Source organism: Ylistrum balloti, unplaced genomic scaffold (genome assembly GCF_031769215.1).
Source record: "Ylistrum balloti isolate Yb309-2 unplaced genomic scaffold, AGI_CSIRO_Ybal_v1 Utg370058, whole genome shotgun sequence".
In the NCBI taxonomy this organism is placed as follows: domain Eukaryota; kingdom Metazoa; phylum Mollusca; class Bivalvia; order Pectinida; family Pectinidae; genus Ylistrum; species Ylistrum balloti.
The window spans coordinates 972,266-985,741 of record NW_026782107.1 but is presented as its reverse complement, the minus strand read 5'-3'; the positions used below and the strand labels follow the sequence as shown (position 1 = coordinate 985,741).

The 13,476-nt window shown below is 38.1% G+C and overlaps 1 protein-coding gene across 1 annotated transcript; it reads right to left on the bottom strand.

Annotated features, from left to right (window-relative positions):
- Positions 1–2,263: 2,263 nt before the first annotated feature.
- Positions 2,264–4,141, bottom strand: LOC132549489 (uncharacterized). Its single transcript, XM_060213428.1, has 2 exons — positions 3,973–4,141; positions 2,264–3,211 (listed from the first exon to the last, which is right to left on the bottom strand). Exons 1-2 carry the CDS (start codon positions 4,139–4,141, stop codon positions 2,280–2,282), a joined length of 1,101 nt encoding a protein of 366 aa, XP_060069411.1. The 3' UTR covers positions 2,264–2,279.
- Positions 4,142–13,476: the final 9,335 nt, after the last annotated feature.

Genomic DNA, 13,476 nt, shown 5'->3' with positions numbered 1-13,476 from the left:
CTTTCAGAATAGAATAGTCTCCTTGGATTACACTGTTGTTGCCACATTCTTCGGTATTCAAACTAATTTATATTTAACGTGACCCACTCTTTAACTTTCGCATTGCTTTTTGCTGGGTTCCTAGGCACATGGGAATACCAGTCAATGAAAAAGCAGATCGTGCCGCAAAGGAAGCTTCATTGCTACCACCTGTTGTTTTTAAAATTCATTTTACCGATTTTTAACCATCTATTAAACAAATTTTAAAAGCTCAGTGGCAGGAGGAATGGAATACATAAACCAATAACAAATTGCACTCCATTAAACCTGTCGGTGAATGGTCTCCAGGCTATAGAGACAACCACCTAGAAGAAGTTGTCCTTGCCCGTCTTCGGATGGGTCATACATACCTTACACATTCACACATGTTGAAAGGCGAAGATTACCCTCGGTGCATAGGATGTGATGAGCCATTCACCGGTAAACATTTTTATTGTTGGACTGCAGTGACCTTCTGTCTACTCGAGAATGTTTTTATCGAAACATTACATACTTTAAATCCCTTTTGGAAACTGTTGCGATTTGTGTGATTTTGTGTTAATATACCCATTTAAGATTTATAATATTTGTCTTTTACCTTTTGGTTTGTTTAATGTTATTTCTGTTTGGATCGCTGTGTGTTTTACCGTTCGATGGCCCAAATGACCTTGTATGTGTTGACGGGCCGTTAAGAATGTAATAATATTTTTTCTCGGCATAAATGTTATTCTTACAAAATAATCAATCCCCTCTAACTTTTATTATTCTATATTATTGGTTTGCAATAAAACTATGCAAAATATTTATTCCGATGAAAAATAATCCAGATTCTAGAAATTGCATTCTTTCACTTTATTTAAGATAAATGATGTGTGCTCGAGAAACCCCTGATGTATTTCAATTGCAAGTCCATTTTAAAATCATTTTATCAACTTATCCAGAATAAGAACATAACAAAAAATATTGTGAAAATATACTTAAGTTAAAATGAGATCACGTTGCACATGTTGGTGGTTTTCAGCATTCATAAAAAGTGTTAATGATTAAATAGCCATGCATGGCGTCAGTATCAACATTGCATTTTTCGTGACAAAATTAAATATTTTGGAAAACGTGTATTTATGAAAAGTTTTCGTTCGAAATCAATATCCAATGTAGAAATACTTTGAATCATCCCAAGACAACTTTGATAAATCATAAAATTAGTTAGAATAATAACGATATCACACTGAACATATCTGAAAAGTAGCGTTAGCAATGATTGCGCCGAGTTATGAATCATGTGTACTATTATATACGTTTGGAGTTCAATACAATTCCTCGATATGTTTCTTTAGAATCATAATATGACATTTTCTCATTGAAACAAGTGTTAAGATAGAGATATACACTGTTAACGTTATATTATTCTTTGGACGGAACAGTCGTGTTTAGAGGACCAGCAGTCTCATAGCCGTCACTTCCCTCCTCCATGTTGATTCAGGACCGTGATCTGCGTCAGTGATAATATCAATTTTCACCAGCAGTTTTTTCAGTGTGGTAATACTACGATACTTCAGGACAGTATGACGCTCCACGTTCTTTGTCTAACATTACGCGAGAAAGAATAGTGATGCGACTGGTTGGTGAAAACATTAGAAATTGTGCCAAATCCTATATTTCTGTAGAGACGTGTTTTGTTTACGAAATATTGATGATTCTCATTTGTGCGTCTTTGATCATATTGCTTTTCTACCTGTCACTTTACCTAATAAAATGCATTTTAAAAACCTTCAACAAAACGACACGAGAATTCATTCCTTACTGTTATTGAAAAATATTCACTAAAATTGATTAAAATCCGATATCTGATTAATTCTTTCTTTGTTCTATTAAAAACAGCTATTTTAAAGTTATCCAATTTTAACACTTTAGATACACACCACAGAAACACTTTTCATATTATTTAACTGTTGTTATTTTCCGTCCATGTCAAGAACCCCAATCGTGATATCTACCATACACAAGTGACAGGTAAATTATTTGTTCATCTAGATATCAATGGAATTAAAATGCCCATCTATTAATTTTATGAAATTGTAAATCTTTGTATATACGTTTTCTGAAAATTACAAAGTTAAAAACAAAAAATACATCAGGGTCATTCAAATGTTGGTTATTGGTGTTTTCTATAAAGAACTCTATCGAATCTGATCTGGTTTATCAGGATTATTGACCACAATCAGCGTACGCCAGCCTGTAACAGATTCGAGGGTATTTTGTCACGTGACTTGTGATTCGTTTTCTCTAGATTCTACATTATAGTCTATTCCACACATTATTTCTCCCTCTTCAACTTCGGTATCTTCGGAGTGCTTCGTGGAACCATTGTGTTGATTGCTTACCTCCCCGACCACGTGACAACAACAGGTTTCCGGTTTGTATTGTTGGTGTATATCGTCCTTGTTATCCATGATCTGTTTACAGTGAGAACTGTGACATGATATCTGATCGTTATGTAACATTCGATAGTCTCGTTTATCTTCGTCCCATACGTGGAGCGGAGCACGATAACCATACTTTTTTGGTCGGCATAAACATCCGAATGGTGTAAAACATCCAAAATAGATATACTGTCCCTCGTTTTCCTTCACTCTCAAGCCTGGCTGTTTAAATATTTCTTGTATTCTCCATTTCTGGGAATGTTTCCTTTTTAACGAGTCAGTTTTAACTATTCTGGTTTTAATGACGGCTTCTCCTTCCGATTTATGTTTGGGCGAACTTTCTATCACTGCCTGTAAAATATTAGATGTTTCGAAGGAAGACTCGGCCGTTTTTAAATAAGAAAACACACATAGAATTGCATAGTCGGCCATTTTGTGTACATCCTTTTCATCCGATAACATCGCCAGTTGGTACTCGTATCCAATAGAGAGTTCCGTGGATACAGCATCAAGGGTTTCCCTTATGTCGTTCTCGGAGATTCCTTGTAACTTGTACATAATCCTGGACGCCTTTGTCCTGCGCACAGCGTGGACAATTTGCCGAAAGAGACTGCGTATACTATAGCGCCCACTCTTACGACAGGACTTGGCGAAATCTCCACGACTCTCGCTGACCACCATCTCGATTTCCTCCTCAAACGTTTTATCGAAGCAGATCGAGTAGTCACTATTGCCAGGTTGTATATTAATGCCGTACTCCCTCAGTATAACTGTAAATAAGAAATATCACCTGTTATATCAAATATTTATATTCAGTTTACGACTGGCGACTGAAAACACGTGGCCAATCAGATCAATAACAGTGTGGGAGTAGAGGGAGAAAAGGATCGATAGTTAATAGACATATTGGAACATCATAACTTATTAAGTTTCCTTACGTACTCGTTAACTTGTAAGTACACGGACACTGGTCAGTACTCGTTCATTTGTAAGTACTCGTTCACTGGTAAGGTATTATCATAGTCTTAACGGCCCGTCAACACATAAAAGGTAATTAGGGTCATCAACCGGTGAAATACACAGCGATCCAAATAAGAAACAAAATTAAAAAAAAAAAAACTATAAGACAAATGCTAAAAAATCTTAACTTGTTATATTATCACAAAAGAGTAAAATGGTAAGTCATAGTCTATAGTACAGACCAATATCTTGAACTGGTAAGTACTCGTTCACTAGTAAGTACTCAGACACTGTCAAGAATTCGGGCATTGTTCGGGTACTGGTAAGTATTCAGACACTGTCAAGTACTCGGGCACTGTTCGGGTACTGGTAAGTATTCAGACACTGTCAAGTACTCGGGCACTGTTCGGGTACTGGTAAGTATTCAGACACTGTCAAGTACTCGGGTACTGGTAAGTATTCAGACACTGTCAAGTACTCTGGCACTGTTCGGGTACTGGTAAGTATTCAGACACCGGTAAGTACATGTGCTACAGCACTCGTAAGAACTCAGACACGTGTAAGTACTGACCTTTATATTTTCGGTGCTTTGCGAAAAACTTTGCCGTGAACCTCTTCCGGAAGTTGGTCTGTCGTGCTATTACTTCTGCTGATGTCAGAGGGTTGACAATCTCTTTGTGCGTTTCTGGCATATTGGAGAAATATAGGCTTAGTCCCGCTACAGCGTCACTTGGTAACATGTTATCATGGTAACGTTTCACTCTGAAATAAAACCAATATACATTTTACGTGCCTTCTTTAACAGTCCTCCTATTCTAAAATGTAAGTTCTCTTCTTTCTAAACATGAATTCAAATTTGTTTAAGCGACGATTCAACACTTCCAAAATTTCGAGCACTAAAGACGAGAGTAATGATTTGATTTGTGGTGTATCATGGGCTCAAGACACTTTCCATAAATCCCATATCAGTAAACACCATTTGGGAATGTCCAGTTACGTGGACTATAATAGATCTGTCACAGACAAAGACGAATTGTCTAGCTGTAGCATAGGACATAACTGTTAATAATGTTTTCCTTGTTTGGCTATATTATTATGGAGAAGAGAAAAGAATGTCGATTGTCAAATCCACTTTCGGTTTATCTTCTCCAAGAAAGATGGCGGACATATATAGCCAAGGAGGGATAGCTTTACCTACACGTACATCCTAGACTACGTCTAGCGATACGTGACTGTTAATCCTATTGTTATGGTTTTAACTGCTAATTGGTGTTATTGTTATTACCGCTGGTGAGAACTGTTATCTGATTGGTGTTATTGTTGTAACCGCTGGTGTGAACTGTTATCTGATTGGTGTAATTGTTATAACCGTTGGTGAGAACTGTCATCTGATTGGTGTGGTTGTTATAACCGCTGGTGAGAACTGTTATCTGATTGGTGTTATTGTTGTAACCGCTGGTGTGAACTGTTATCTGATTGGTGTTATTGTTATAACCGTTGGTGAGAACTGTCATCTGATTGGTGTTATTGTTGTAACCGTGGGTAAGAACTGTCATCTGATTGGTGGTATTGTTATAACCGCTGGTGAGAACTGTTATCTGATTGGTGGTATTGTTATAACCGCTGGTGAGAACTGTTATCTGATTGGTGGTATTGTTATAACCGCTGGTGAGAACTGTTATCTGATTGGTGGTATTGTTATAACCGCTGGTTGTGGTATTGTTAGGTGAGAACTGTTATCTGATTGGTGGTATTGTTATAACCGCTGGTGAGAACTGTTATCTGATTGGTGTTATTGTTATAACCGCTGGTGAGAACTGTTATCTGATTGGTGTTATTGTTGTAACCGCTGGTGAGAACTGTTATCTGATTGGTGTTATTGTTATAACCGCTGGTGAGAACTGTCATCTGATTGGTGGTGTTGTTGTAACCGCTGGTGAGAACTGTTATCTGATTGGTGTTATTGTTGTAACCTCTGGTGAGAACTGTTATCTGATTGGTGTTATTGTTGTAACCTCTGGTGAGAACTGTTATCTGATTGGTGTTATTGTTGTAACCGCTGGTGAGAACTGTTATCTGATTGGTGTAACTGTTATAACCGCTGGTGAGAACTGTTATCTGATTGGTGTAACTGTTATAACCGCTGGTGAGAACTGTTATCTTATTGGTGTTATTGTTATAACCGCTGGTGAGAACTGTTATCTGATTGGTGTTATTGTTATAACCGCTGGTGAGAACTGTTATCAGATAAGTTGAATGTCTCCAATTATTAGCTTAAAAATCACATGTAGTGAGATAAACACATTAGGTACGCTTCATCCCAACCCCCATTTATACCCCTTAATTCAATATCTTTCAGCCCCTATCTAGCCAAAGCTAACATCCTTTTTATAAGTCTGTTTAATTAACCATTAAGGGAACCATATCAATTATCTCATTCCTAACCATATTAACATCTCACCCACAAATCGGAATGTAGACACTTACGTGGTGCCAGTAACAGTGTGAAAAATATGGACATTACTGAGAACAATGTACATCGTTGGAGACAAATATGGACGAAAACTAAAGGATGGACACAAAGATATACCAGAAGGATCACATTACTAATGAATAACCCCTAACACTGGGACTTAAAATGGAGGTCCAGGTAGGAATGTCCTACTGGCACAATGTAGATCCCTTTGCGGTTTTCCGCCAAAGCACCGGCGTGATAACGCTGGCTCAGACGTTAGGACTAGTGTTGGGGACTATTTATTAGGATTTTGAGGACTTTCAATGTATTATAGCTACAGTCGAAACTCATTAGCTCGAAATTCAAGGGACCGTGGAAAATATTTCGACTTCACGGATTTCAACTCAAACAAAGTGTATAGATCAGGTTGACGATATCAGTTTCCTGGTGTTGAATACGGTTGTACGAAGTAGTGCTGCGATAGCACACAAGCAGCGTAGTTTAGTATGTTTTTTTCGAAATGGCAGTAAATAAACAAACAAATTTAATTCCACACAACAGAACTACGATATAGAAGAGAAAAAATCTTAACTTGAAAATTATTTCGACTCAAACGGATTTTCGAGGCGATTTCGAAAAAATATTGAAAATCACATAGATTTCGTGCTGCGGCGTAATGCGAGTTTTGTAAGTGATAAAATTATGTCAAGGGGGCCTCGTCAGAATCCCTTCCTACCTCGTCTCTATTTCGCACTGAAAATGTTGTGTAACAACACGGCAAAAACTCCAATAACTCGTGTAAACGCATACAAACTATATAATTGGCAATATTTAAAGTGATTAAATATCAAACAACAAACCTTTAGGTATTATGCAGTCCCATAAAATTCAGTGTTTTATTCTGCCACACAAAAGAAAATGGCCACCAACATTCCGTAAACGTTTCATCGCATGACTGACCGCCTAAGGTTTGCTCCCTATATGTGTATAAGTCTATACACCTTGGACGGATAGACCTGTCTCACCGAATGGTTAGCGTGAAGGACTTACACAATGTGTGTAGTAAAAACATTGGGTCGGGTTTCCGTGGTAGTAATACATCAGAATTAAAACTTCGAGCAATTATACACAGTATTTGACACAAGCGGTAAAATGCGCGTCTGTATCTCGGAGTAGTAACTAAAGGACTGCTGTGATATTTCACAAATTGAAATCACTGAATTATTATCATTCCAATCAAGTTATCGGGTGTTTTATTACCTCCTTCGACGACTCTAAGAATGGCAAAAATCGAGAAATATCATCAATCTGACAAAAAGATTCAGAGCTGGCAAACGTTAAACTTGTTTATAGAAAATCAAGGATGACGTAGCAGTGTTTACAGAAGGCAAGTAATATATATATATATAATATACAAAATGATGTAACAGAAGTGACATAAGTACTAAAACATTTACTGGTGTCAAACACTAAATCTGAAGTGGTACTACGTATGAATTATGTATGTACTGACATAGGGCGGTGGTACAATGAAAAGAGGGTGGTGAAACGCACTATGTCCCATTATTGTCAGGAACATCTCTCCGACTCGTTATGTGCCCTTGACCTGGCGGATCTTCATTGCTGGTGACAGCAATGTCGAATGGCCGTGTAACCGCATTGAAACCTTACGTTTTCATAATAAAATTATGTGTGTCTGTATGTAACAATAACTCTGCATTGCAGATTAATAAATTAAAGAAAAGATCTAATTTCGAAACACCAGAAGTCGAATGGTAAATCCATTCATACCTGTTGTGGAAAATCGTTCTGGAGGGCTGACAAGTATCAGGAGTACAGCAGGACTCATAATGGTAATCAGACGGGTGCCGGCGATCCAGGACAGGAATTGGAATAAACAACCAACAGATATACCAAAAGGTGATCAGACAGAGCAGAACAAACAGATGGGTCTGGAGTCGAGCCAACACAGGACTGTTCGGAAACTGTCGGTGGGAATTTCATGGTCATTAACATGCCTGTACAGGGAGTTGTAGATTTAAATCCCATGTTGCTTTTGAAACATAGATTCAATGACATCAGAAATAAATTAGACAGTTCTCTCTTAGACAGAGGCATCAAACGGTACCTTTCCATTCAAGGTCAGTTTTGAAACCCAAAGGGTAGATCATGGAGCGCGCCACACCTCATGTTAGAGATAAATGTAATATCAGTCTTAAATCAGAAGATTTAGACGACTGCATGAGAGAGTCTATCAAAAAGATATATTCTTTATCGAGTATCAGAGACATGGTGATAGCTGGGCCCTCGACAAAGTCCTCAAAATCCAAATACACGTGGCACGTCACAAACCCCTGAAAGCATCTAGCTACATTCCTCTACCGATCAAGTGAAGGACCAAACATTCTGTTGTCAATGTTCAAAAATAAAATATGAGTCATGCGGTCGGTATTGGCTGTATTACATCCATATCGAGACCGAACTGGGTTTTACAGGAGTCTTATTCCCGGTACTGATGGGCCGTGTCCAAACCATGTCCAACCCACGATCTTTGTTGTCTGAGCGATTAAGACACCGTTGACATGACAGGTGTTTCAGATTCGCCAGAGGGGATACATCCTAGAAGTACATTTAGATCACCACCGGGAGCTCTACAACCCAAACCGATGTCAAATTACTGCAAATATGTTATCGCTATATACTTCCAAGTGGTCAGCAGATCTAGAGATGAAGGGGATATCGACCGAAAAGCTACTAATTTGGACCCCAAAAGAAATATGTCTTGCACTACCGCAATTGCAAACAATACCTCTCATTAGGTATGAAATTGACCGATGTCCTACGAGTGCTTTTCATCCAACTGTCGCCGCGGCTGACGAGTTAAATGGGTTTAATACTGAGAGAAGAAATATGGCCAACAACGAGTGTGAAGGACTTCTTCAAGTTGATGAACAATAACGTTTTCGGGAAGACGATTAAGAATCTAAGGAAGCGAGTGGATGTGAAGCTTGTCAACAGTCAGAAAAAGGCCAAGATACAATCGTGCAAGCCTTCTTTCCACGTCTTCAAGATAATCTCGGAAGAACGCGTGGCTGTTCACATGTTGAAGCAGAAGTTGTATCTGAACCGGCCGATCTAGATCGGCTTCAGTGTCCTAGATATCTCCAAACCCCTCATGTATGACTGCCACTACAAATATCTCAAGTGTATGTACGAATTCAACTCAACATTACTTTTCACAGACACAGACTCACTGACATACGTCTTGCGCACGAATGACCTATACTACAGCATGCTGCAGGATCACCACCTTTTTGATACGTCAGAATGAGAGAGAACATCCTATCTACAGCTTGACGAATAAAAAGGTATTGGGAAAATGGAGGACGAAACACACGGAAACGCCATACATGCCTCCCTAGGATTAAAATCCAAATTGTATGCCTACGTCTACGGCAAAACATCAACGAAATATATATTTGGGGAGCGCGTGAAAAAAACTACTATTGTCGAGACAGAGGACAAAAGGAATAAAGAGAGACCAAACACTCTAAAATCAATATAAACAATGTTTCTTTAACCGGAAATTACACATGTCAAAAATGAGGCAAACGAGGTGTTACGGACACCAGCGGTACACCATTAACATAAACAAAATTGAATTGTCACCATTCGACGACAAGCGTTATTTGCTATGGTTATAAGAATCGTAAAGCGATCAAGATGGCGTTAAAAAGCACTCCCAAGTCTTGGAAGAGAGAGTGGATGATTAAATGAAGGTGGAAGAGGATGAGGAGAAGCAGAAGGATGGTGACGACGATGATGAACAACTGGTATAAACCGGTTACTCAGCAGCCTCATTCTAACATCTAGCACTCGACGAGGAAGGATGTCTACGTGGGAGGAATACTTAAGAGACTTTCATTACGATCATAGCAATGCGGGGAGTTTCTCTGGACCTGATAAGTTGTATAGATATATACGAAAGGTTGTGAAATACGCCATTAACAAACACGAGATCAGAAAATGGCTGCTAAGACAAACAGCCTTCGGAGATCGGTCCCGAGATCATTCAAAGGGAATAACATAGTAATGGAAATAGACGACCAATGGTCTGCTGACCTCATGAATATGGTCAAGTTCAAGGGCAAAACGACCTACTCTTGATCATAAACGTCTTCTCTAAGTATCTGTGGATGAGGCCGCTAAAGGATCAGAAAGGATCATACATTGCCAAAGCCTTTCGTGACATTTTTGAGAAAGGGAGACAACCCGCTAGGATTCGTAGTGACAAGGTTCAGGAATTAAGATGGAAGGAACGCACTCCTTGATCATCATAGAACAAAACATTTGTATGCCCAAAACGAACCCAAAAGCGCCATGTCGGAGCTGGTATCCAGACAATCACGTCCAGTATACTTATTTCACACACACTATAAACTAGGAATCTGTCAAGAACCTACAGTCGTTTGCCGAGAGTAACAATCAGACATATCACGTGACTATTGGTATGACTCCTACAAATGTAAACATAGAGAAGGAAACTTATATCCGGTGGTGAATGTAATGGCGCAAGAAACAACCTGAGATTCGAAAAACGAAGAAGGTCGGCCATTCAAATTCAAGGTCAGAGAAAAATAAGGTTGTCACATTTGAGGAATACATTCACGAGTACGACTATAAGTGAGAAGAAGATAGTTACCTTAGTCCCAAAAATACTACGCGGAGGGTTACCCGTGTGTAGAGTCACAGATTATGATAGGGGCGAGATCAAAGGTACCTTCTACCAGTCCGATAAACAGAAAGTGGAGAAATGCTGATATGTGGAAGATCGAACAGATATAGAAGACCAGAGGAGAGGGACGTAACAAAGAGAATTACGTCAAATGGTTCCATTGGCCAAAGACATTCAATTCGTGAATACGCATAACTGGTTTGTAAATATCGCGTCTTTGAGAGTGAACTATCCTAGAAAGGTGTGATCTCCAGACCCCGTATTATAGGAACTAGCGTACAAATACACAGATCGCTCGAGTACTATAGCCTGTCTTCTAGATGACTTCCAGTAGTAGTAAATATATATCGTCCATGACAGTGTAGGTAATCTTTGTAATGATGAACGTGAGCTGATTCCCCGACCGACGTTCATCCCATGGCATCGGGGAAAACAGTGTTGTGCAACTGTTTTCATGCCTATCGATGATGATGCAATCGATTTTGCTATTTCTATAACGTGTTGCTATCTAAATATAGAACTACGTAGGAAATCTCATGACGGCGGAGATAATGATTATATCAGCGGGAGGTAGCCTAGAACCCCACCCCACCCCCACCCCACTCTCCTTATTTTCTGCTGCAGACTGAAAGACCGTGAGTGTGGGCGTGAAGTTCGTTAAATAAATCAATTAAACGATTAATCAATTATCTAATGTCAGTTTCCTCCACGTTGTAATATCATCGACTTTCGTCGTCCTATTGTCTGAAGAGTTATGGACATTTAGCACTGACCTGCTGGTAGGTACTTTTCTATCCCTAGCCGTATCTCTGTCTGTGGGGTCGGGGTACACATCATGGACGGATTAGTCGTGACTTTTTATATATGGTAACCAGGGTGGTGTATGATGTAATCCCGTACATAATATATTTACTATTCAATTGTTATCTGTCAGACATCGGTCCCGGATGTAAGTAATTCTACACTGTACTTCGATTTTTTGTCGTCGCTATGTTGATCATTTCTAATGGTTTCTCGACATTAGTATAATTGTAGAAGGATGGCTTTTCTGTTTTATTTTGTGTGTAAATTATTTGATTTTTATCATAATCCACCACGCGTTTGTTTTGTCATTGATTTAGTATGCACGCCCGTAATCCTTGACGTAGCTAAGTAGTTTAGTGTCTCGTTACGTCATATTGGTCATTGTAGTTGTGTTTTGTTTGGTCAAGTCGTTGTTGTCACAGTGTTTGTGTATTGTAGAGGTTGGTTGGCGGGAGTTCGTCAGATGACCGTCCGACATTTTCAAAGACTGGACGTGAGTATACGAGCTGTTAACGTGTATGTCTGAGTATTACGATCAGTTCTTACGAAGGGCTCTACAACACACAGGGATTGGTATGAACTCATCCAAATGGTTGTGTTGTTACACTTAAAACACTGCCGGTTACAAAATAAAACAATATACTGTAATGGGACCCCCAGGTAAACACATTGAACCTTGGCTGACCTTGAGCTCTTGGGAATGAAGAACAGTCAAATTACACACCAGTAAAATGTTGTTTAAATCTCGACCTCTGCCACGTAAAGTTGGTGCATATTACATAATGTGTCGTTAATCTACCCCGGTATGACACATACTATGGACTATGATTTCCAGGAAACTCCACCAGTAAAAATTCGACGAAAAAGTTTCGGTAAAAATATCTTATATGTAAATATATTGACAATAAATGCATTCTGACATCCGCTTAATAGTTAAACTCAATACGTGTTGATTTTCTACGTTCACATCCTATCGTTAACTGCATCCATGGAACTGTTTATAAGAACGTCCTGTATCGATTACTTCATACATTGATCTGTTCATACAAACATTTTGTATCGATAACTTCATACATTGATCTGTTCATACAAACATTTTGTATCGATAACTTCATACATGGATCTGTTCATACAAACATTTTGTATCGATAACTTCATACATGGATCTGTTCATACAAACATTTTGTATCGATAACTTCATACATTGATCTGTTCATACAAACATTTTGTATCGATTACGTCATACATTGATCTGTTCATACAAATATTTTGTATCGATAACTTCATACATGGATCTGTTCATACAAACATTTTGTATCGATAACTTCATACATTGATCTGTTCATGTAAACATTTTGTATCGATAACTTCATACATTGATCTGTTCATACAAACATTTTGTATCAATAACTTCATACATTGATCTGTTCATACAAACATTTTGTATCGATAACTTCATACATTGATCTGTTCATACAAACATTTTGTATCGATAACTTCATACATTGATCTGTTCATGTAAACATTTTGTATCAATAACTTCATACATCCAGCTGTTCATATAAACATTTTGTATCGATTACGTCATCATGTAAACATTTTGTATCGATAACTTCATACATTGATCTGTTCATACAAACATTTTGTATCGATAACTTCATACATGGATCTGTTCATACAAACATTTTGTAACGATAACTTCATACATTGATCTGTTCATACAAACATTTTGTATCGATTACGTCATACATGGATCTGTTCATGTAAACATTTTGTATCGATAACTTCATACATTGATCTGTTCATACAAACATTTTGTATCAATAACTTCATACATTGATCTGTTCATGTAAACATTTTGTATCGATAACTTCATACATTGATCTGTTCATACAAACATTTTGTATCGATTACGTCATACATTGATCTGTTCATACAAATATTTTGTATCGATTACGTCATACATTGATCTGTTCATATAAACATTTTGTATCGATTACGTCATATATTTTACTATTTATACGAAGTCGTCGACAGTACAGGTTTATACTTACTGTGTAGCGGGTATTATCTTCATATGT

Excerpts from the sequence above, each read along its gene's own strand:
- LOC132549489 (XM_060213428.1), bottom strand. The coding sequence starts at position 4,141 with ATGTTACCAAGTGACGCTGTAGCGGGACTAAGCCTATATTTCTCCAAT. Across the intron at positions 3,212-3,972 it reads AAAGCACCGAAAATATAAAG|TTATACTGAGGGAGTACGGC; the intron begins GTCAGTACTTAC and ends TCTTATTTACAG.